Below are 24,927 nucleotides of genomic sequence, written 5' to 3' on the forward strand. Positions count from 1 at the left end.
TGGGTAAGGAACTGGTTAAAGGGGAGACAACAATGGGTCATACCAAAAGGTGAACTGTCAGGCTGGAAGGAGGTTACTAGTGGAGTTCCTCAGGGATCAGTTTTGGGACCAATCTTATTTAACCTTTTTATTACTGACCTTGGCACAAAAAGTGGGAATGTGCCAATAAAGTTTGTGGATGATACTAAGCTGGGAGGTATTGCTAATACAGAGAAGGACCGGGATATCATACAGGAAGATCTGGATGACTTGTAAACTGGAGTAATAATAATAGGATGAAATATAATAGTGAAAGGTGCAAGGTCATGAATTTAGGGATTAATAAAAAGAACTATTGTTATAAGCTGGGGATTCATCAGTTGGAAGTAATAGAGGAGGAGAAGGACCTAGGAGTATTGGTTGATCACAGGATGACTATGAGCTGCCAATGTGATATGGTTGTTAAAAAAGCTAATGCGGTTTTAGGATGCATCAGGCGAGGTATTTCCAGCAAAGATAAGAAGGTGTCAGTACCGTTATAAAAGGCACTGTTGAGACCTCATCTGGAATACTGTGTGCAGTTCTGGTCTCCCATGTTTAAGAAGGATGAATTCAAACTGGAATAGGTTCAGAGACGGGCTACTAGGATGATCCGAGGAATGGAAAACCTGTCTTATGAAAAGAGACTCAAAAAGCTTGGCTTGTTTAGCCTGGCCAAAAGAAGGTTGAGGGGGGATATGACTGCTCTTTATAAATATATCAGAGGGATTAATATTAGGGAGGGAGAGAAATTATTTAAGCTTAGTACCAACATGGACACAAGAACAAATGGATATAAACGGGACACTAAGAAGTTTAGACTTGAAATTAGACGAAGGTTTCTAACCATTAGAGAAGTGAAGTTCTGGAACAGCCTTCCAAGGGGAATAGCGGGGGCAAAAGACATATCTGGCTTTAAGACTAAGCTTGATAAGTTTATGGAGGGAATGGTATGATGGGATCACCTAATTTTGGCAATTAATCTTTGATTATCAGCAGGTAAGTATGCCCAGTGGTCTGTGATGGGATGTTAGATGGGTTGGGATCTGAGTTACTACAGAGAATTCTTTCCTGGGTGCTAGCTGTTGAGTCTTCTCCACATGCTCAGGGTTTAACTGATTGCCATAGTTGAGGTCGGCAAGGAATTTTCCTCCGGGGCAGATTGGCAGAGGCCCTGGAGGTTTTTCGCCTTCCTCTGCAGCATGGGGCATGGGTCACTTGCTGGAGGATTCTCTGCAGCTCAAGGTCTTCAAACCACAATTTGAGGACTTCAATAACTCAGACATAGGTTAGGGGTTTGTTATAGAAGTGGACAGGTGAGATTCTGTGGCCTGCATTGTGCAGGTCAGACTAGATGATCATAATGGTCCCTCCAGACCTTAAAGTCTATGAGTCTATAAGCCATAGGAATGAATGGCCCACTGAACTTCCTCTTGCCAACAGAGGTAAGTGAACCAAATTCTGTGGTTATTTACACTAATGTAAATTAGGGCTGTCGATTAACTGCAGTTAACTCACATGATTAACTAAAAAATATTAACTGCGATTAAAAAAAGTAATCGTGATTAATTGCACTGTTAAACAATAGAATACCAATTGAAATGTATTACATATTTTGGATGTTTTTCTACATTTTCAAATATATTGATTTCTATTACAACACAGAATACGAAGTGTACAGTGCTCACTTATTTTTGTTTATAAATATTTGCACTAAAAATGACAAAAGAAATAGTATTTTTCCATTCACCTCATACAAGTACTGTAGTGAAATCTCTTTACTGTGAAAGTGTAACTTACAAATGTAGATTTTTTTTGTTACATAACTGCAGTCAAAAACAAAACAATGTAAAACTTTAGCGCCTACAAGTACACTCAGTCCTATTTCTTGTTCAGCCAATGGCTAAGACAAACAAGTTTGTTTACATTTATGGGAGATATTGCTGACTACTTCTTATTTACAATGTCACCTGAAAGTGAGAACAGGCATTCGCATGGCACTTTTGTAGCCGATGTTGCAATGTATTTATGGGTCAGGTATGCTGAACATTCATGCTTCGGCTACCATTCCAGAGGACATGCTCCCATGCTGATAATGCTTGTTAAAAAAAGTGTTAATTAAATTTGTGATTGAACTCATTGGGGGAGACCTGTATGTCCCCTGAAGGTACTAATGCGAGATTTCTAAGTACAGATATAGCACTCAACCCAAGCTTTAAGAATCTGAAATGCCTTCCGAAATCTAAGAGGGATGAGGTATGGAGCATGCTTTCAGATGTCTTAAAAGAGCAACACTCAAATGTGGAAACTACAGAACCCGAACCAACAAAAAATGAAAATCAACCTTCTGCTGGTGGCTCAAATGACGAAAACGAACAATGCATTGGTCCGCTCTGCTTTGGATCATTATCGAGCAGAACCCGTCGTCAGCATGGACGCATGTGCTCTGGAATGGCGGTTTAAGCATGAAGGGACACATGAATCTTTAGTGCTGGGGTTGTCAACCTTTCAGAAGTGGCGTGTCAAGTCTTCATTTATTCACTCTAATTTAAGGTTTGCGTGCCAGTAATACATTTTAACCTTTTTAGGAGATGTCTTTCTATAAGTCTATCATATATAAGTAAACTATAGTTGTATGCAAAGTAAATAAGGTTTTTTAAATGTTTAAGCTTCATTTAAAACTAAATTAAAATGCACAGCCCCCCAAACTGGTGGCCAGGACCAGGGCAGTGTGAGTGCAACTGAAAATCAGCTCATGTGCCACTTTCGGCACACGTGCCATAGGTTGCCTACCCCTGCTTTAGCGCATCTGGCGTGTAAATATCTTGTGACGCTGACTACAACAGTGTCATGTGAACGTCGTTCTCACTTTCAGGTGACATTGTAAAACAAGAAGCAGGCAGCATTATCTCCTGCAAATTGTAACCAAACTTGTTTGTCTGGGCGACTGGCTGAAGTAGGACCAAGCAGACTTGTAGGCTCTAATATTTTACATTGTTATATTTTTAATGCAGTTTTTTTTTGTACCTAATTATACATTTGTAAATTCAACTTTCATGATAACGAAACTGCACTACAGTACTTATACTAGGTGAACTGAAATATACTATTTCTTTTGCTTTTTACAGTGCAAATATTTGTAATCAAAAATATAAAGTGAGGACCACACACTCCGTATTCTGAGTTGTAATTTAAATCAATATATTTGAAAATGTAGAAAAGATCCAAAAATATTTAAATAAATGATATTCTATTATTGTTTAACAGTGTGATTAATCGCACTATTCATTTTTTTAATTGCACAGATTTTTTTTTTTATTGCTTGACAGCCCTAATGTAAATCCAAAGTAACTCCATTAAAGTTAATTAATTTACTCTGGATTTACGTTAGTGTTCTTTAGCACAAAATTTGCCCCTAAAACTAAACCTATAAAAATAGTTTTGATTATTAGGGCTGCACCTTAAATGCAGGAACTATTAGATCTTCATGTAGATGGTATCAATGACTATAGCATTTAGTGATGGGGTAGTCTTCCACTTTTAGATAGATGTCTTCCCCTATTAGATAGATATCTTGGAGGAAAATAGACTGTGTTACTGCTGTTAGGAGGCAGGGGATTACCTCTTTGAGTCACTGAGGAGTGTACTAAAATAAATTACAAATCAGCATGTTTCTTCAGAGAATTCTGGGATACTGTCAGGAAACAGGGAAACTGGATGGACATCCAGTGACCAAAGGATCTGCATGTTTAATTTAAGGCCAGTGAAACAACAATAGATTCTTAACGAAAATTATTCTTTATCCCAAATATTTTACTGCATGATCAAAAATAATCTCAACACTGCAATCCAGTTGCCTTCTTGTCAACTTTGAAGCAGTTCAACAGAAGGTGATTGCCAAGGACACAGCCTCCCCCGGTGGCCACATACGTGTATTACATACACTCCATCCTAGTTTATTAGGTGGACGGTACTGGGCGATGACCTGTAACGCTTCTGGTGTTGCTAGCACTCAGCCTGACTCACCACAACTCTCAGAATGCGTCGGGCACATTGCACGGGGGTCATCGGGGCAGCTCAGTAACATCCACCAGGGCAGCGTGCACGTGGGACTGGAGTTTTCCCGAAGCCCGCAGAGGTGGGGCTGGCCCGGCGGCACAGTGGAAGGAAGGCTGCCCTAGTGACTGCGGCGCCGGGTTCGCTGCATCCCAGGCTTCCTGTCTGAGCCGGGGGAGTCCCTGGAGCAGCACGGGGCTCCGGGGGAGCTGCTCGAGCGCTGCCGTGACCGGGGCCGTATAAATACCTGAGCCGGGTCTCCAGGAGCAGAACCCAGGCAGCTCCTCGGAGCTGAGCCCGGCCCGCGCACGCGGCCCTTCCCTTCCCCCCGCGGGCGCAGGCAGGAGCCGGGAGCTGATGTACCCTCCACGCACATGGAGGCACAAAAACGACAATTCCCAGAATGCATTGCCCAGCCTGCCGCGTCTCACGGCATTCCGGGCTAGCGCCGCGGTGCACGCTGGGAGTCGTAGTTTCTTTACGCAGCTCAATGGCTCAAGTCCTATAAGAGGCGCGCCAGTGGAAGGACTTCCTTTCCCACAATGCAGTGGAACGGATCTACGCAGAACGTGGCGCGCCGTCGGCGACGGCAGCTGTGCCGGTGGCGCTGGGAGCGGCGGCTGCGGGGTCCCGGCTGCGCCGGGTACCAGGTGTGGGGCATGTCGGAGAGCGGCGGCGCCGGCGGAGCGGCCCCAGGCGGGGGAGGCGGCGTCACCGGAGCTGGGGGCGCGGCGGGGTCTGGGGGCGCGGCTGCTGGGGCGGGGCCTGGCGCCACCGACCCGGCCTCGCTGCCCCCCGGGGACGCGCAGCTCATCGCGCTCATCGTGGAGCAACTCAAGAGCCGCGGCCTCTTCGACGGTTTCCGCCGGGACTGCCTGGCCGACGTGGACACCAAGGTACCGCTGCAGGGGCCCGGCCCCACCAGCGCATCGCCCGGCTGCTTACCGGGGAGGGGTCTTCCGACGGGGACACCTGGGCACTGGGTCTGGTTCTCCCCTACTCTGGGACCAAGGGAGCACCGGGCCAGGCTCAGCCGGGTACCCTCCTTCTTCTCGGAACCTAGTCACCTGGGCGCCCTGACCCTGCTAAGCCTCTGTCGCACTGGGAGATAGGTCTGGCCCGTGCTCAAGCTCCAGAGGCTCTGCTGGGATTGCCTTGCTAACATGGGCAACAGGATGGTAGGGGCTTCTCCCCTCCCAAGACCCCTGGTCTCATTACTTGATTGCCCCAGCTTTGGCCTGGGCTGCTTGGCTGACATGGGTACCAGGAACTGTGTATCTCCTCACCTTCCTCTCTCAAACAGCAATCCCCAAGTTCTGGTCTCTTGTCTGACCCTGTCCCCTAGTTTCCAGATGCCATCCTGAAAGGGGTTCTGCTTCAGCCACCCACTTCATCGTAGGTTCTAACTTTATTTTGGGGAGCCTGGTTCTATCTCTAACCTGGTTCCATTTGTGGGGAGGAGGAAGCATGCACAGCACTAACCCAGGGCACAGGCCTGCCTTGCCTCTGGATTTTGTGGGCATTCTCGTGTCTTGGTGCTGTAGACATGGTCCTCTGGGCCCCAGCTGCTGCAGCCAAGAAGAGTGACCTAAACTATAAATATGAGTGGTTCATGGAGTCCAGAAGATGATACAGAGGAGAATATGTGGCTTTTCAGTTTTCAATTATTGTACCTTTTGTCTATCCTGTGAGGGCACAAGGTTTCACCCTTTTGTGTTTTTTCTGACCCCTGCATATGCCTTTCCAATTTCTGTGGCCAGGGCCTTCCTGATAGAGCATAGAAAGCAATATTGGTAATTCAGTAAAAGTCACTATTCCCTAAGTCATTTCTGACTGTGGTACAGGAGTAGGGAACACCAAAGCTGCAGGGCTGGTCTTCACTTCGATGAAAACTGCCACTGGTCAAGACTTCCATCAGTCAAAGTCCTCTTGCAGGAACTGGCTGCAATCTTCACTGTCTTATCAACCTCACAGGGTGATTGATAACTTTCTGCCTTCCTAAGCTTTGCCTGAGGCTTCCACAGAATGTGGCTTCCCTTCCTGTCCTAAATCATTGCAGCATTTCTAAACAACTGTCTTGTTCCACCTTATAGGCACCTGCACTTTGCCAGTGGGGAAGTGACTCCTGAATGTGCATAGCTTGTAAAGCAATTCAGGATTTTTTAACATAAAGTGCTGCTTAAAATGAACAAATATCTTTAAAGCTTTGTAACCAACTACACCTCTACCCTGATATAACACGGTCCTCGGGAGCCAAAAATCCCTACCGTGTTATAAGTGAAACCCCGTTATATCGGGGTAGTGGCGGCAGGGTTCCAGCAGTGATTTAAAGAGCTCTGGCCTCCAGCCGCTGCGGGAACCCTGGGCCCTTTAAATCGCCGGCCGAGCCCTGCTGCTGCAGCCCTGGGGTAGTGGTGGCAGGGCTCCAGCAGTGATTTAAAGAGCCCCGGGCTCTGGCTGCTGCGGTGAGCCCAGGGCCTTTAAATTGCCAGCCGAGCCCGACTGCCACAGCTCTGGGGTAGCAGTGGCAGGGCTCCAGCAGTGATTTATAGGGCCTGGGGCTCCCCACAGCAGCCGGCGCCCTGGGCCTTATAAAGTGCTGCCCGAGCCTCGGGGTTACCATGCTATATGCGAACCCGTATTATATCAGTTCACATTATATCGGGATAGAGGTGTATCTACTTTAGCAATGATGTCATTTGTTTATTTGGCAATTGCTACTATTCTTGCTGAAATGTTAAGTTGTAGCCTTCCTGACAAATGTACTGCCTAAGGTATCCTGTTTAAGAACACAGATCCCTTTTCTGCTTATTAAAAAGTGTACTAGAATTAATGCTCTTAAAGGGGGAATAGAATTTAAAGCTAACAGAATAAGTACAGCAACAGTGCAAGCTTTCTTGATCCAGAGGGACCAAGCTTGGAGTGGGAAAGTCTTGAATAGAAGTTTTCATTTCCCATCTAATTCCACCAAGAGCATCAGTATTGATAACCTATCTGCTCCTGGTCTGAAACCACCACAACATTTTGCATTAGACTGTGGAACAGCCACTTATCTGATCAGAACAGCTTTCAGTCACAACAGGTGTAAATGGAATTCGAACTGGCTGCTACTCTGAAAATTGTAATTTTTGATGCTGTCTCTTGTTATGGTGATTCTTGTCTTGCTATAAGACATTTTGACACCTTTTTGCCCTCTCCTTGCACCACACTAGTAACTGGCGTTTTCCCTACACAATAACATGACCATCTTCTAATGTCTGAGGAACAGGAAAAGGTAAAATTACAGAGCATTTAACACAGCCACACTCACCCACTTTCCCAGTTCTCATGTTCCAGTGTTAGTGTTACAGCAAGCACGTCTCTTTCTTTATACTAGTGTTCATTTTATTTGGTTAAAATGTCTAGTAGGAATTTTATGCTGGTTGGAAATCATACAAGAAATCTGCTTAAATCTAACCGTTGCATGCGCAGGCAATTTGCATTCCATTCAGTGACTCGGAAGCAGACAGTAGCAAAACAGGTGTACAGCTATTGCAATTATAGTGTATTGATAGTATCATCTAGAAACTGCTCTTTGCAATCACCATTTTGTATTCTTGAGTAAAATAAACTTACTTTTGTTCAGAAAAAAATAAAGGCAACCTGCCTGACACCTCCAAAAGACAAGCCTGTGAGCTTAAATTCATAAGTTTGCTAGACACTAAAAATCATCATCTTAATGAAGACACAGAATTTATGGCTTATTACAACAATCTAATCTATTAACGCCTCTTTTTTGTCCTTTGACTGTAGAGGTGTGAACAGGCCACTTCACCTTGAATGGTCCCTTACAGTGTGTGTTTACTTATACTAAACAATCTGTGCTACATTGTATTTAGCTGTGACACGGAGGCCTTGGCTACATTAGCACTTTACAGCGCTACAACTTTCTTGCTCAGAAAAAATACCCTCATGAGCGCAGCAAGTTACAGTGCTGTAAAGCACCAGTGTAGACAGTGCCCCGCTGGCAGTGCGGCTCCCAGTGCTGTAAACTAATCCCCTCGGGGAGGTGGAGTACCTGCAGCGCTGGGAGAGCGCTCTCCCAGTGCTGGCGCTGCGACCACACTCGCGCTTCAAAGCGCTGCCGCAGGAGCGCTGCTGCAGCAGCGTTTTGGAGTTTCGAGTGTAGCCAAGCCCTGAGTACTTTTTCCAGACCTGAAGAAAAGCTCTGTGTAGCTTGAAAGCTTGTCTCTCTCACCAACAGAAGTTGGTCCAATAAAAGATATTACCTCACCAACCTTTTCTCTCTATAAAGGAGAAAAGACAGTTAAACAAAACAGTAATAGACCACAAAAGATGTATTATAAAGGATTCTTGCAGGGAATTGTTTCAAGATCTTTTAGTTAAGACGGATTTTTTTTTTTTAAGCCAGCCTACCAAAATCTGAGGCAGAAAGTGGACAACTTTGTATCTACCCATCTGGACAAACAGGAGTGGAACCCAACAATGAACAAAAACCAGTTACGAAATGGCCTGAGACAGAGTGTGATTCAGTAAGTAAGCAGCATTCTGTAAATTGATAGGAATGTTTTTTGATAGATGAAAACTGTAATAGTCACATATCATTGCCCTAAAAGGCTAAGTGCATTTGGACAGTTTTAAGGGTTGAATTCAGCCTGCTTTGTCATTTGTGCCCTCCCAGATTTCACTATAGCAGGTGAATGCAGTTTGAGTTAACTCACATCACAGCAGTGTTCCTTGAGGATGAATAGGCAGTTTCCCAGAGTAGGATAATACGGGCAACATCCGTTGAAGTATTGAATATGCTGTTGAAGTGTAGCATTCTCTATCAAAGCATTGCATCATACAGTTAACACCATGGTTGCTAACTAAGCTGCATATGAGGTTTGGAACCGAACTTGTGGTCTTCTGCTTCAAAAACAGGCATTTACCACTTAAGCAAAAGAAGGATCTCTGATTAGGTCTCTTCTGGTTTTTGCAAACCTCCAGCCACTAGTGGGCAGTAATCAAATTCAGGCTCCTCTGATTCCATCCAGCAGATGGCACTGTTGGCACAAGTAGACAGGACATTAAAGCCATGGGGTTTTTGGTTGTGTCAGGTTTTTTCCTTTTGTTTTTTATATGTTAAATGCAAACAAAACACACACGTCCATGGAGTACTAGGCTTACTAACTCCTACTGCTACTCCAGTTTACTCTATAACTTGTGCTACTGTCAAACTTGTTGAATAAACTCCAGTGTTCAGAGAGGCCATGTTCAGTTTCATAGAAACATGCACACGTAGTCCGGGAAAAAGCTTGAAGTTGTGGATTTCTCCTGAAACTGGTGCCTAGGTAGCCCCTCAGTGAAGGTGGAGGTGGAAATAGGCGGTAGGGCAAGGGCATGAGGAGGGAAGAATCGGAACTGGAGACAGGGGCTTTTAATTTCAAAAGGAAAACAACTAAACATATAGCAGTAAGTGTCTTGCAGGAAGCAAAATTAGAATTTCAGTGCAAGTAGCAGAAACTGCAGATACCTATTTCACATACAAACTGCTTGGCCTAATCAGTGAGGATTGCGCTAATTACCCTGATCTCAGGGTAGAAGTTAACTAGATGTACTGATTTTTGCATTTTACAGTATTGCTTGAAAGGGCTTGTTGCCTGGCCCGAGCCAAGTCCATTTTATGCTTTCTCTCTTTTTCCCTCTCTTCACTCTGTTTTTGTTGTTTTTCCATTTCTTGTTGGTGTTTCTCTCTCTCTCGTTGGTGGGCTGCGTCTTTGGCTGCTTGCTCTCTTTTGTAGGCTGCCAGTTTGATGTTTTCTTCCCTGTCTTTCAGCTCCACCTCTTTTTCTCTTTTTTCCATTTGTCACCTGTTGTCTGCTTCTTTGATTTGTTCCTCTGCATCCATTTTTTCCTTGGAAGTTATGGTTCCTGTTTTCTTGTTCTGGGGTGCCCTCTGGTGTTTACTGCCTGAAATGCAGGTTCTCTGTTGGCTTCCTGGGGTTGCTTAGCAACAGAGTCCTTTTAACTTCCTAGCCTCTCCTGAAACAGTTAAAAAGCAAAAGAAACTGTCTTTCATTTACAAATGTGTTCTGGCTGGAGTGCATTGCTGACCGCTTAAGGCTGCTTTGTTTAACAAACGACCGTCGTTAAATCTTAATAGCCTTCCCTAAGCACAGCTAGACGGAGCAAGAAAAAAAATTCTCTAGCTGCAGTTTAAAAAAAAAAAACAAAACAAAAAACAAACCCCTTCTCTCTGCTTACAAGCAGCTAGCAGAGGAAAGAAACTTAATAATTTTACTGGCTTTTGGATTCTTATCTTTCCCACACGCTGCACACCATGTCCTAGCAATCTTTCCCAAATCTGAACCTTAGAGTCCAGATTATGAGATACTAGCATGAATTTCCCTAAGCTTAATTACCATCTTAGATTTGATAGGCTGCCACCACCCAAAAATACAGGGTTTTGGGGCACTCTGACCTCCCCACCTTCCCTGGGGACCCCAAGAATCCAGATCCCTTGGGTCCTTAAAACAAGGAGAAATAAACCATTCCCCCTCACCCCCCCTCCCAGAATTTCCCTCCCTTGGCTATTCTGAGATACTGGTCTTACCTCTTAAATCACCATACAGAGAAGTATCTCCCTTCCCTTCCTCAAAGAGGCAAACAGATTCAAGGAAAACAGAGAGATTTTATCACTCCCTATCTCCCCCACCCGTCCTGGTGAGTTATCCCAATCTCCTGGGATAAAACAAGGGAAACAGAGAAAAACCAATCAATCAAGTTCTCTAAAAAGAAATCTTTTAATAAAAGAAAGGAAAAAGTAAAGAATTATCTCTGTAACTTCAAGATGTAAATATTACAGGGTCTTATAGCTTACATACACCAGAAAGAGACTTTCCCACCAGTACCAATACAAATCAAAATATTCCCAGCAACTACACATATAAAAGTTAACCAGCCAAATCCACAATTGCAAATAGAGTTAAAACAATTAAAAAGCATAAACCGCCTGTTTTACTTACTCTATGAAAAGAAACTTAGAGAGCCTGTAGTAATGTCTGGTCTCTCTCAGACCCTCTGAGAGAAGAACAAAGAACTCACACCCAAACTTCCTCCCACCCAGTTTTGAAAGTATTTTGTCTCCTGATTGGTCCTCTGGTCAGGTGTTTCAGGTCACTGTTTGTTAACCCTTTTATAGGTGAAAGAGACATTAACCCTCAGCTATCTGTTTATGACAGTGCAAAATACAGCAACAAGTGTGGCCAACAATCAGAAACTGACAGTAATGGATTAATAGTACTAGCAAGGCCGGCTTTAGGCCCCACACCTAAGAGGGCCCCGCACCTTAGGCGCCTTTTTAATTTTTTTATTCAGTGGCATTTCGGCAGCAGGGGGTCCTTCGGTGCCGCCGAAGCCCCAGACCGCCGCCGGGTTATTGAATTGGGCCACGCAGTTCATAAAGCCAGCCCCGAGTACTAGAGTAAGCCTTACTATTCTTTTCACTAGAGTAAAATAGCATTTGTACTGTGTTACACACCAGGGAGCTTTGCTCCCTTTTAAACACAGTTAGATGAACTACTGGTATAGGCAATGACTACACAAGGATTAAGGGTTTAGAGCAGTGCTTCTCAAGCTATCTGATGTGGAGGACTGGCAATTTTTTTTCCCCAATGTGCTAGGGACCGGTGCCATATTATTGTCCTATTTGACGCTCTTATGAGGAAACTCGCCACAGACCAGCAGTCGATGGCTCACAGAACGGCACCGGTCCACGGACCACCACTGAGAAGCACTGGTTTAGAGTACTCACTTAAGTTACTGTGAAGGCTGCAAGAATAAGATAGAGTTGAAATGTGCCAAGATGTGTACGTGTACCCATCCATCATTGGATACAAGTACAAACATTCATCTAACTATATTAGACTTTATTTGATGTCCCCATGACCTGAAAAAGCAGTGGATGTGGTCATGAACATGAATATTCTCTCATGAACATTCACTGCCATGTTAGTCTGGTGGCTGGTTTTCCAAATGCTAGGCAATGTCTCCGTTTTCCCCTCCCCTGGTCTCTTGCAGACATGACTTAAACCCGCCAGACTGCCCGTGTCCAACAGTCCAAGATTCTGACACAGCCGCTAAAGCAATAAGTCACTTCAGTTACCAGCCCTCAGTTCCAAAAAACTCTGTATTTTGTGCTGTGTGCATTTGTATGGTTTTTTCTTACAAAAGTACCTGCATAGGTACTGCCTACCGGCTGTTGCAAGGAGCAGGTGATGGTAACGACACTGGGGTGAAGGCCTCTTCTCAATTTGGAGTGTTAGTCCAAGAAAAAAAAATCAACCTCTCACCTTCTGTCCTCCTCATACGTTTTGTTTCCCTTGTTTGTGCCAAAGCATGTTTTGTTTGCTCCTTCTGACCTCATTTCAGAAAGAGCACTCCCAAAGTGGCTCCCATCCAGTATTTCATTTCAGTACCTGGGAGACCAGATGTCAGTTGTGAACACTGCAGGGGGGAATAGAAAAGTTGATAGGTGGAAATGTTCTGGTTTCTGTGTGGTGACTGGAATGCCTCCCTCCTGAAGGAGCTACCAAGTGGGTTGCAGCTCTCACCATATTAATGCTAATTGCAGCTGACATGAGGGCTCTGGAGAGTTCCCAGTGGGGGTAGAGGGGAAGTTGCTCAGAGTAGCTGAATGACTCCTTTGTCTTTGCCCAAGGTCAGGGATGCTGGAAGCTGGAGTGGACAGAATTATTTCTCAGGTGGTGGATCCAAAACTAAACCACATCTTCAGGCCGCAGATAGAGAAAGCGATTCATGAGTTCCTGGCTGCGCAAAAGAAAGAGGAAACTATGCCAGCTCTTCCACCAGAGCCTGAGAATCAGGATCCTCCTGCTCCATCCCAAGATGCCTCGTAAGGTCTTGTATCATTGCACCTTCCCACTTGCTCCTAGTTAGCAAACCCTCTCACTTAATTCACTTGCACAGCATTAAATTAGGGAACATAAACTACATTGGCCAGCAGACCACGACCCTGATATTCTGCCTGGTTTGGTACCAATAACACTACTAGAGGAAATAACCAGAGACAGTTCTGTAGTCCTACAGTTTACAAACCTTCAGAGTCAGAAATGCAGGCCTTGTACCCCTGGAAAACTGGTTGTGGTATTCTACCTGGCTTTACAGGGAGTAGAGGTTTTCTTTCTGATCATCAGCTTTTTACTAAAACATCTAGCAGCTATACTAAGTGACTGCTAAAAGCATATCAGAATCGGAGATAAGGATGATGCAAAATGATTATCAAGGACTAGGGAGGAACACTCTGACCAGCAGCTATGCTTTCAGGGCTGGTTTTGGAACAGTGATCCAAAAGAATTTTGGTTCTTTAGAAGCAGGTTGAGACAACTGCAAAAATTTGACTGAGTGAATAAATTTCAAGTGGATTAAAAATTAAGAAGTGCCGAAATACAACCAAAAATTGAGCTAAGGACAAATTATGCAGATTTGGCATTAAAGTTGTAGATGATTGGTTTCTTCAGTGGAACCGAAGTTTGAGTTTTTCTATAACAATCTTTTTCTAGTACTAGCAAACTAATGCACAGGTTGGTGTTCTGTGACGTGAATAATGGCTTCTTCAAAACTTGACAGCATGGACTGATTTACAGCTGAACAACTTACAGGTGCTCCCCAATTTACGCAAGCGTTCTGTTCCCAAACACCTTGCATAACTCAAATTTTGCGTAAGTCGGAAACATATACCCGACCATTACACCAAAAAAAAAAACCCTCCTATTTCTAGCTCATGGAACTTTTTCCATAAGTGCGGATTTGCGTAAGCTGGGTTTGCGTAACCAGGAGGGCATCTGTATATTTTTCCAGCTAGAAACTGAGGAAGTTCTGTGTTGGATATGAGTTTGCTCTGGCTTTAGGGATTAAAATAAAACTTTCAAGTGATGCTCTTCATAGGGCTATTGGAAAAAAACAAAACCAAAAAACTTCTGCATCTTAACGCACACAACTGTTCACCCCATCTCTGTCAAAGGATCTGCCTTTTAACATGTCTGAACTGACTGTTCAGGTCCTCTGAAAGCTCCCATTATAGGTGGCTGAGGTACTTTTTTGGAGCAAAAAGTTTCATTCTGAGACTTGGAGCATAGGCAAATTCATAGCAGCATTATGCAGAAGGAAATTAAAATGGATTTTAATTGCTCTCTACTAATGCTTTTCAAAAGAGAAAATTATCTTGGTCCTACAGTAAATGTTATATTCATAAGGGCCAACAAATAACATGATCTCCTGTATTCATCATGAATTCAGATTGGTCAATTTCTCTAAATTCTGCTGCTATCCAGGAAGCTACTGCCACCATCATTCAACAAAAGAATGGATTAAACTTGTGACACACAAGCTTAATGTCCACTGTCCAGCTTGGGTTAGCTCAGCTGTATGTAGTATGCTGCCTCACCAATGCACCCTATCGTGTTTCTGGCTTAAGTGTGAATTTATTAATCTTGAACTATCCAAGTGCTGCTGTTTAACTTGATATGACTTTGTATTCAACTGCATTTACTTTGATAGATAGAATCCTGTAAACTTTTTTCTTTTACAGTGTGTTCCTGGTACTAAAAACAGCTGCAGTTGCAAAATACAAGTTTGGTTAGACTGGCAATGGACTATTTATTCCATTTGACATGAGACTACAGTCTGCTAATGAAGATTGATTATGATACCAGAACTGAGGAAAGCATTAGTAGAATTCACATGCACCCAGAGTGGATAGGCTAAACACGAAGCTTGTTTTGCTATTGATAGAAATCCAGAAAGAAGCACATGTCCTTGCTGATCATGCAGTGGGGTGGAGGGTATCAAATATCTCTCTTGCATGGAGGAGCTAAGAAAAGGGTTTGGATGTGATATTAGTATGACTTGCTAAGGAGGAAGAAAAGTATGTAAGATGTATGTGGGACTGTGAACTTAATTTTTGTATAGTTCCTGGAAGGCAGCGAATCATGAGATTTACTTTAAAAAGTTTGATTTGGATCAAAGGGGAGACAGTCAGTAAGTTTTTATAACTTCATGCTTGTTTACTGCATAAAGAATTGAGCATTGGATGCCAAATCGAATTTGTGACTATATCAGTGCCTGTCTTGAAAAGAGGATGTTCCTGGTTTAAAACAACTGGAAAGAACTCTTCAGTGTCAGTTATCCAGGAGTACTTGGAGACCAACTTCTAGCAGATTTCTGGAAACTAGTGTTTAAATTTAGCTATGTGAATAATATCCAATTTAGTCATAGCTCTTATTTCCCAGGGAGACTTTAGAAGCAGGGGCTATGAGTGGGTGAAAAATCTGATACTTGTGTTTTAACTTGAAAAAGTTCTCACCCACAATTTTGTTCATGTGACTGTTAGTAGCTACCCAGTTTTCATGCTTAAAAGGGCAGAAGGTCTCTGGGAAGGCCATCAAGTAGGGAATGTGATTAAGTATTCTGCTAGCATATGTCTTGATCTTTTATAATAAAAAGTTGAAAAAGCCTATTTTGGTGACTTCATATTTTTTTAGGGACCTGCTCAGAGAAGTTGTATCGAAATCCGAGTCTTTACCCCAGTACCGTGCTCTAACAATTAGACTACACTTCTAACAATCATTTCTCCCATTTACAACATAACATTCCAGAATCTACCATGAAATGGGATACACTGAAGGAGATCTTGTTCTGAGTTATTCCTTTCCTTACTGTAAAACACCACTTACAAATTGCTGGGAGAAACCTGCGGTTTCTTTTAATATCTCTTTCTGTGCTTCGTTGTGTTGCACACCAGCTGGGGGGCTTCTGAAGATAAAATTCACCAGAAGAATCAAACTAGTGCTGTTGGCAACCTCTTAAAAATGCATCTTGAATAATTGTGAAATGGAGCTTTTCATTTTCTGAACAACATGGTCATGTTTGAGAGAGAAAAAAATGCCTGTGAATGAACTTTAGAAGACTTCAGGTGTCCAAATTCTTCAGAGTGGATGGGCTTTGTATATCGCATGTAATTGTAATACAATGGCCTACAGAGCCTCTCACAGAGAATAGGACTCCTCGCAACCAGTTCAGTGTCCTATCCAAAATGGAAACTTAAACTCAGTTGGGGTGAAAAAGGAAATTGGTGCTAGAGCCTAAACTTTGCAAATACTTCTCTTCTGTGGTTATTGCAGGAAGCATTGTCCTTCATTTGTATTAGTACTTGGTACCTTGTGCCCTCCCCGAACGTAAGGCAGAACATCTGAACTATGTTCTAGACCTGGGCCTTTACAAGCCCTTACTGGGGTGGGAAAACTTGTGTGGGCCCTCTGTTGTACAACTTTACCCCCAGTCAGGAGCTATACACCCTTATTACGAAACAACCCTTCTCCCCCCTTATTCTTATTCCAAAGGGGGCCCTTCCACAGGCACACTCTGGCAGGACAGATGCTTGTATAGGTAATAAATGTAGACTGACCAGCAGCCAACTAACATCACCAGACAGGCACTGCGGTGGAATCCCCAAGGCAAGCAGAAAAGAGGCCGTCCAACAAACACCTGGCAACGTGACCTTCAGGCTGATAGCAAAAAAATTGGCTATACCTGGAACCAGCTAGAGCGAATGGCCCAGGATAGAGGACTCTGGAGATCTGTGGTTGGAGGCCCATACCCCGATTGGGGTGACGGGCATGAGTGAGTGACCTCAGATTCCCTGATCTAGTTTTGAGTGTGGTCAAAGCCAGGCTTTCAACACAGAGTTGAAGAGGCATTTGGGTGCTATGGAAAGAGTATGAATGGTGGTGACAAAGATCTACTTAAGTTGTTGTCTTAATATGAAAAAAATACAGGTGAAGCTTGATTTCTCCCCCTCCCCACCCCCCGCAAGTGCTTAGCAGTTGAAGTGTTACCTGAAACCAGTAGGAAGTGAGTGGTCAGCACTCATGAAAATGACAGCCTGAGTGGAGCTGGTTCCTTTCTGTAACTTTTGAAGTAGGAACACTCCTGCTCACCTCTTCCTGGCACTGTAAACTCTCACTTCTTTCTGTGTTAGGAGCTGTCAGCATGTGAAAAGAATGCCCTGTTATTGTTGATGGATGCGGGGAAAGGGAAAAACCTTTTTCCTGTGTGTTGGCTTAGTAATCATTTAATATTGATGAACACTAAAGCTTAAAGGGCTCTACTTTCCAGGGCCGGGGTCACTGACTTCTCTATGGGGAAATTGAGGACTGAGGCATACTGTGAACAACAGAGCTGCCATCTTAGTCATAATACAACAGCTGGGAATAAAAACTACAGACCATACTTGGGTTGTGTAGAGTACAAAACATGAAGCACTTTCACCAAGAAAACCCTAAAGCATGTTAAAACCATCTTTAACCCTGTGTGTTCCACAAGCATCTCTTTCTGTTGTATAGTATTATGCAGTGCGAAGACATTCACTGAATTTCCACTGAAGGAAAGCAGACCTAGTGGGTCTAGTTTATAAATTTGGTTAGATTTTAATCAAAATATTTCACCTTTTAGAGACTACGGCTTACCAATGAGAGCATGAGAGAAGTTTCATTGTCATCTTATGAAAAGCTGTTTCTATTTTTAGTTTGCTGCAGAGTTGTTCATCAGCTCTGGTGCATTTTTAGGCTTTTCACTGTTTGAGTATCTGAAGTCTTACAATTGTTGCATTATTAGCATCCCCACTGCCATAAAAGTTGAAGTATTCTGTTTTCCACAATTGAGAAGTAGGGGCATTACATTCCATTCAACCAATGTTTTCAGGTACCTCTCAGAGGTACTGAACAGGGCCCCATCACAGACCGTGACTGCAAGGAGAAAGACGCAAAGTGATTTGCCCAAGGTCACACAGCAGCTCATTAGCCAAACTAGGACTCACATCCAGGTCTTCTGAGCCCCAGTCAGTACTCTAGCTATTTTGACAAGGTTGCCTCTCAAACTCAGTCACTCAGCTCATTAAGAGTGGTTAAAACTGCTGGGCTCTAACTGAACTCCTTTTTCAGGGAAAAAAAACTATTCAGAATATCTAAAATAGGTCTAGTGTAAAAAGCTTTTCTATGGGCACCAAATGCATATGTGAAATCCTGCTGTTATACAACTGGAAGAAATTTAATACTTGAGTTGAAGTTTGTCTGGCACGGCATAGACTAGGATACTGTTTGGAGCAGGAGTTCTTAAGTTCTGTGTGATGGAGAAAACTTGTGCCGTCAGTCATTTTAATACTCTTGTTAAATAGTCTGGTTAGTTTCCTCCTTGTTTTGATGGGGAAAATTAGCTCATCTAGGGTTTCTGACATCAGCTACCTCCTTCCATAAGCAACAGCCCCTAAACCTTTTTTCCCCCCTCCATTAAATAAGCTGCTTGATGCTTGAAGGGCAAAGGCCTTATCAAACTTAAAACTACATTCAGTAGAAAACTTGGTGTTCTGAGTCAGTCACTGGGAATACATTGATATATAACAAACTAGAGTTCTGTGCTGTTCTCTGTGTGCTTCCTGTTTATGGTGAGCTGGGGAAAGCTGCTGAATTATCCAAAGCAAAATCTGTCCATGTCAGGTGGGTGACAGCTGGACAAGCTTCTCCCCGGGACTGTTCCTCAGTCCTCATCTAGAGGGATCCAGCAGGCGGGGAGGGGAGGAGAGGAGAATTAATTCCCCAAACCAATACAATCTTTTGTCCATTTCCTGTTATGCAAACAAGGGGCTGTATATTTGAGAGAGCCTCACAGGACAGCTTGTTTGTCCATCTTTTCAGAAAGGAGATGTGAAACCGGTTTGACAGTTACTGGAAACAGGATGGAGAGAGGGAGGGACTTTGTTTTTGTTTATAGAGGTTTGTGTCCACCGCAAGCCTTCCACGCTTCAGGGATATTATTGCCACCAAACACAATAGCTTAGGCTCTTTCCGAAAGGCTTCTGATTGTTGTGAACATAGCACTAGGACATGCAAGAATGTACCTGCTTTCACTGGTTGCATATGCTGCACTACTTCAGGCTTTTGCAAAACTGGACTCTTCCTCTCCCATCACATGGCTTGTCACTAGGTAGCCTTTCAGATGCAGAAGAGGTCACGCATATGTGCAGCCTTCTTAGTAGAAATGCATGGGCTTCTTATCAGTACCTGTGCAAATAGGAGCCAAAGATTAAATACCTGCTGGCTGAGGCTTGCTGAGCCAGCTGCTTGGTGGAGCCTGTAGCAGGATAAACTGAGTTTTTTTTTAACACATTAATATTTAGGAGGTCCCAAAAAGTGCATGATGAGCTGACTTTAGTTTTGTGGGTGCTCCTAGGGGCAAAATACTACCTCATTCTTTAGGTATATATTTGGCAGGAACTTGGGGCCAGCTGTACACCACAGGGAAAGGCTTAATGAGGTAGATGGGGCCAAAAGACACTACCCTGAGTTCCATGCTGTGCAAAGTTGGGCATAAGATTCCCACTTGCACTGCACTCATGTGCATGACTTCTGCCACCACTCTACAGTACACCAACCTTAGGGCTGCATTAAATTAAGGTAATAAACCACTGGAACAATTTACCTCTGAATAATAGTAGATGCACCAGCACCTGAAATCTTTAAGTCTTGACTAGATATCTTCCTATAGGATTAAGTCTATAGCTCAGACAGAAGTTACAGGCTTGGGTCCAGATCCTCAAAAGATATTTAGGTCCTAAGTCCCACTGAAATCTTTGAGGATCTGGGCCTTGCTGCAGAAATTACTGAAGTTTAAGGGCTTATGTTCTTTAGGTGGTCAGACTAGGTGATCATAATGCTCTTAAAATCATATGACTTAAGTTAGGTCAGCCTCTAATAGCTACCAGTCTTTGGACTGGTATACCAGAGTTGCATTCTGACCACACTCACCCCTGTGCTGACAGCAGGAAGTGGGTAGGGCTAATGTACCCCTACACTAGATCCCCTGGCTCTGAGGTGATCTTCCCTGAACTATTAATTCAGGTGTTGCTCTTCCCCCACCTCCTCCCCAAAGGTCACAGTGCAGCAAAACGTGATCCTTGTCTGTTGCATTCTAGAACCCCAAGTTCAAATCCCTAGCAGCATTCAGGGAGGCCTGCAGGCACCTTGCTGAGGAATATACCCTGCTTATCTTTCAGAACTCACTCCTTCCATGAAGTGAATAGTCAGTCACATAAGCTTATTAAAAAACTGAAAAGATCACCACTCAAAACCATAAATTGAATGATGAAATAAGTGAATATGTGCTAGGTACAGAAGCAAAGGAGGCCTGGAGGAATACAAGAAATTGGCCAGTAATATGGATGCAAAAATGAAAGCCAAAGGTCTTCAAGGAACTTTACTTAAGACTTTTTGAACAAAAGGAATGGGGAAAAAGAAGCCTACAGAGTGGTGAAACTGTGGGACAGAAGTACCAAAGATACGGAGGAAGTGAGGTTAATCAAAGATTAAACTGATATGGTGTTGACTGATGACGGTCATGTAGAGGATTGATGGAAAAGGTATTCTGAATGGCCTTAAATGAAGAAAACTCAAGAAGAAATGCAACACCGAAATGATGTAGTGGAACGTACTGTGCCAGATGAAGTGGCAAATGCTGTAAAAGAAATGAAAAATAATAAGGCCCTTGGCCCAGATGGAATCCCTAGTGAGGCATGGAAAAAGCTTAGATTAGAAGGTATTCATGGTCTAGTATCCCTGTTCAGTTCAATCCCAACCCTGTGGAGGAAAAGCATCTCGGGGCCAATACACAAGGGAAAAGGTGACACCGACAACTCCACAAATTATAGAAGTATAAAGCAGATGAGTCATACAAGGAAAGCTTGGGAGAGAGTCATTGATAGACTAGGAAGTGATGTAGATACTAGTGAAAACTGTCATGGCTTCATGCCAGGAAGGTCAATAATAGATGCTATTTTTGCAGTGAGGCAGCTAGTGGAAAAATTTAGAGAGAAAAGGAAAAATACTCACCAGGTGCTCATTAATCTGAAAAAGGCCTTTGACTTAGTTCCTAGAAAAGGCATCTGGTGGTGTATGAGGGAGAAAATGGTACCAGAGCCTTGTGTGTGGCTTGTTCAGTGACAAATCAGAACTTCTGGTAGTAAAACAGATGAACTACTGGTAAAGTTGGAAGTGCAGCAGGGATCAGCACTAAGTCCAGTGTTGTTTATCTTCCTTCTGGATACCCTCACAAAGAAGATACAGAAGGAGGTCCCTTGGTGCATGTTTTTAGCAGATGATATTCTATGCAATGAGGAGAAAGACAGACAGTCTAGAAGAAGATCATGATTAAGGCTAAGTTTTTATCACAGGTATTTTTAGTAAAAGTCATGGACAGGTCATAGACAATAAACAAAAATTCACAGCAGCCCATGACCTGTCCATGACTTTTACTAAAAATATCCCTGACAAAAGGGGTAGGTGGGTTCAGCAACCACTGCTGCTGGGGCTCCTGGGTCCCCCCCACTGATGCAGTGTGTGGGAGCTCTGGGGTCCCCCTGCCCCTGGGGCTGGGCTGCTGCGGGGTCCCCTCGCCCCAGGCAGCTGGTAGCTGCAGTGTCCTCCAGCCACTGGCTGTGGCTGGGCAGCTGGGTGGGGTCCCCTGCCAGGTTGGGGGCTGTGAGCTGCAAGGGTGGGGCTGGCAGCGAGCTCCAGTCCCAGGGCAGAAAGGTCATGGAGGTCAATGGAAGTCACGGATTCTGTGACGTAATTGTAGCCTTAATCATGATAAATTGAGAGGGGTTAGAGAGACATGGGCTCAGAATTATCAGAGGAAAAATGGAGTATATGGTATGTAATTTCAATAATGTAAACACTCAAGAATTATCTGTGAAACTAGATGAGTGGACAATAGAGGAAATACAAGGTGTCACATGTTTGGGTTCCAGAATCCAGGGAAATGGGGAAAATGAAGAATGAAATTAGAGCTAGGATAATAAATGCCTGGCTGAAATGAGTGAGATAAGTGGTGTAGAAGGTGATAGAAAGACACCAGTAAGTTTAAAAGGTAAAGTCTATAAAATGGTGCTTCTGAGCCCACGAGTTAGAGACATGCTCAAAGGAACACCCATAAACCAAAAGATGAGGAAGTGCAGGTTTGGTCATGTAAAGCACAGTTCAAGACAATGTGGATAAGCGTGTCCCACAGATCAAGACTGAAGGAAAAAGACAGGCCAACCCAAGAAGTGGTATGATGTCACAAAGGAAGACATGTTGGCATGTGGTGTGATAGAAGATATGGCATTGAATAGAGCACTTTAGAGGAAGAGGATTTGTAGAATGGACCCTAGTTGATGGGATTAAAACAAGGACGAAGAAGAAATGAGTATGTGCTAGCTTTTCCCAGTAAGTTTGAGTCTGACTGGTGGCATCTTTTGCTTTAGACCGCAAACTCCTTGAATTAGGGATTGTGTCTCATGGAAAACCAAGCACACTGTCAGTGTTTAAATAAATAATAAACTGAACCATGCACCATAAGGCTATGATGGGAGGGAGGGGCTTTCAGCAGAGACCTTCCCAGTCATCCTCATGTAAACTGCCCCAGCTACAGGCCCTGTGCCAGGCCATGATAACTCAGCCTTAGTGAGTTAAAGGTGGGTTTGGAGTGGGTAAAGTTCCCTTCCTGAGGCTACAAAAATCTTAGCGTCTGTCTCCTTCAGCATGTTCAGAAGTGATTTTTTTCAGGCCTTCTCTGTATGAGCAAAGTTGCACTAGTTTAACCAAATTGATTTTAAATTGACCTAGTAACACCCCTATGTAGAGATGTAATCATGCAATTGAGATGCAAATTAAATTAATTAAAGCAAAGGTTTGCATCAATTTAACTACATTTATTTTAAAACTGATTTACTTAAATGGGTACATCCTTGCTTGTCTATATCAGGCCTCATTCACTTATAAAACTTTTTAAATGTAGTTCAGCTTCTTACTGTAGCAGGAAAAACTAAACAATAGAAACAACTGTTCTGCAACACCTAGAAGAGCATAAAGGGTTCAGCAGAATATTTGAAGTGGTAAATGAAGCCTCTGATACAACCCTTAGAAAAGTTAATAAGGAATCCCCACCATGATACAGTGCATTACAGGGGATTAATGCCCTTTGATTTACGCATTTGTCCTTGGCAAGTGTTGGAAACAGGATTACAGCCTTGATGGACCAGTGGCATGGTAAATCCTATATTCTTAACTGGCCCCTAAGTTCCCTGTCAAAGAGATAGTACTTACATTAAAAAGGGAGCACTTTCCATCTGAAATGGAGACTAGTTAGTGCATCCCAGTAAAATGACTTATAATTCAGTTTACATTGCCATTAACCAATGCAAGCCAGACAAAACATAGGTTCAGTGCTACACTGCCAGTAAATACAGTTAACGTTAAGGAAATCTTCCCCCATTTATTTCAGAGGTGATGAGTTTTGCGCTATTCCCCTCTCTGTGTTTCACAATCAGAAGTGGAGCTAGCTGTGCCATAATTTTCTGGTCTGCTGATCTAGGGTCAGCCATTGTGTTGTCTGGCTTTTACCAAAGACCTGACATGCTGTTGAAGTTGCTCAGAGAGCAAGTAACGTCAGCAGTGAACTGCCTGGCAAGGTTGATGAATCTAAGATGCTGATGTAATTCGAGAAGCAATTAGATGCTTTCGTGGGGCTGGACTGTGTATTAAGAGGATGAGCCTCAGTGGATCAAATGGTCCTTTTCCTTCCCACAGTAACTTCTCAGGTTCTGATTGATAATGTTCCTGTTTCTTGGGCAGTCATTTGATACCTTGAATTTGCTTTCTCCAATGAATACGTTAATGCCTTTAATAGGTCTCAGGAAATTGCTGCATTTCTTCATCTGATACATTAATAATGTGAAGGGGCTTAAAAGATTTTCTGCCTTCTCAGCTTTCCCCTGTCCTGGCCACATGTATTCGCTTCTGCCGAGTCACAAGAGACCAGCTGCAATTTAAAAAAAATAATAAAAAAAAATTGCAGGGAGCTTGAATTGCATTCTTGGAAAAGTCAGCCTTGTTGCTCTGCCTTGCAGGAATGTCAGACGGGCTCTAAAGCCCTTGAGAGCCAGTGTGACTCAGTGGGTAGAGCCCTAGCCTTGGAACCAGGGGATAGGAGGTTTTATTCCTGGCTCTTCTGGTCCAGTTGGACACCTTAGAAAGCCCCTTCACCAGTGGTGATGATGATACTTATCTCCTTTGGGTGAAAAGTGCTCTCTAGGTTCAAGGGATTTGGCTAGCCACAGAACTGCTACTAGCAATAGATAGAAAGAGTTGCGTAAGGTGAACAGCAAAGAGAAAATAAAACTGAGAAGTCCTGACTGCTGTGTAGAATGGTCCCGCTAACCAGTCTGTGCATAAAGCAGTTTGGACTCATGTTTTTTAAATTCATCCTCACCTTCCTAAAACCCTTCTGGTACTTTGATTGACTCATGCTAGCCCAGGAGGAGTTATAACAAATAGGCATTCTGCTGCAACCCATAGTATCTGGATACCTGCAGTGAGCCAAGAGGTACCAAGAGGATTTAGCAGAGGGAGAAGAACCTTAGAAATAAGTCCAGAACAAGTCCCCAGGTCGGAACACCCCTGCACTTGATAGCTGGTTCCAGCTAGGCTCTATATGGGCCAAACCAAAACCCTGGTCCAAACAAGTTTTGACAAAATTCAGATGTGGATCCTGATCTAAACATTGCAGCTTGGGCCCATTTCCAGTTAAAACATGTTTCTGTGCTGAATGCCCACTGTTGCCTGGTTTGTGAGGACATTCAACATGGGAATTTGGGCCTAACTCACCTTTCAATTTTGCTTTGCAGCTCACCTTTAAAAAAGATTTTCACTGTCTTGAGTAAACAATAAGAAACAGGAAAACCTTCCCCGCTGGTGGGAAGAAAAA

The 24,927-nt window shown here is 43.4% G+C and overlaps 2 protein-coding genes across 3 annotated transcripts in view; one reads left to right on the forward strand and one right to left on the reverse strand.

Moving 5' to 3' along the window:
• The window catches only part of CPEB4 (cytoplasmic polyadenylation element binding protein 4), a 193,873-nt gene extending 189,466 nt beyond the window's left edge, over positions 1 to 4,407 (reverse strand). The window contains exon 1 of the mRNA XM_050962650.1: positions 4,322 to 4,407. The gene's annotated coding sequence lies outside the window, so the exon portion shown is untranslated. The remainder of the gene's footprint in view (positions 1 to 4,321) is intronic.
• A 209-nt stretch (positions 4,408 to 4,616) lies between these two features.
• On the forward strand, positions 4,617 to 15,592 carry BOD1 (biorientation of chromosomes in cell division 1). Of its 2 annotated transcripts, none has more exons than XM_050962836.1 (4): positions 4,617 to 4,970; positions 8,482 to 8,606; positions 12,776 to 12,970; positions 14,666 to 15,592. In XM_050962836.1, exons 1-4 carry the CDS (start codon positions 4,617 to 4,619, stop codon positions 14,715 to 14,717), a joined length of 726 nt encoding a protein of 241 aa, XP_050818793.1. In that variant the 3' UTR covers positions 14,718 to 15,592. The 2 variants fall into 2 exon arrangements, with proteins under 2 accessions (XP_050818793.1, XP_050818794.1); XM_050962837.1 differs by having other exon boundaries at positions 4,678 to 4,970; positions 12,776 to 12,975.
• The last annotated feature ends 9,335 nt before the right edge of the window (positions 15,593 to 24,927 follow it).

Source organism: Gopherus flavomarginatus, chromosome 7 (genome assembly GCF_025201925.1).
Source record: "Gopherus flavomarginatus isolate rGopFla2 chromosome 7, rGopFla2.mat.asm, whole genome shotgun sequence".
In the NCBI taxonomy this organism is placed as follows: domain Eukaryota; kingdom Metazoa; phylum Chordata; order Testudines; family Testudinidae; genus Gopherus; species Gopherus flavomarginatus.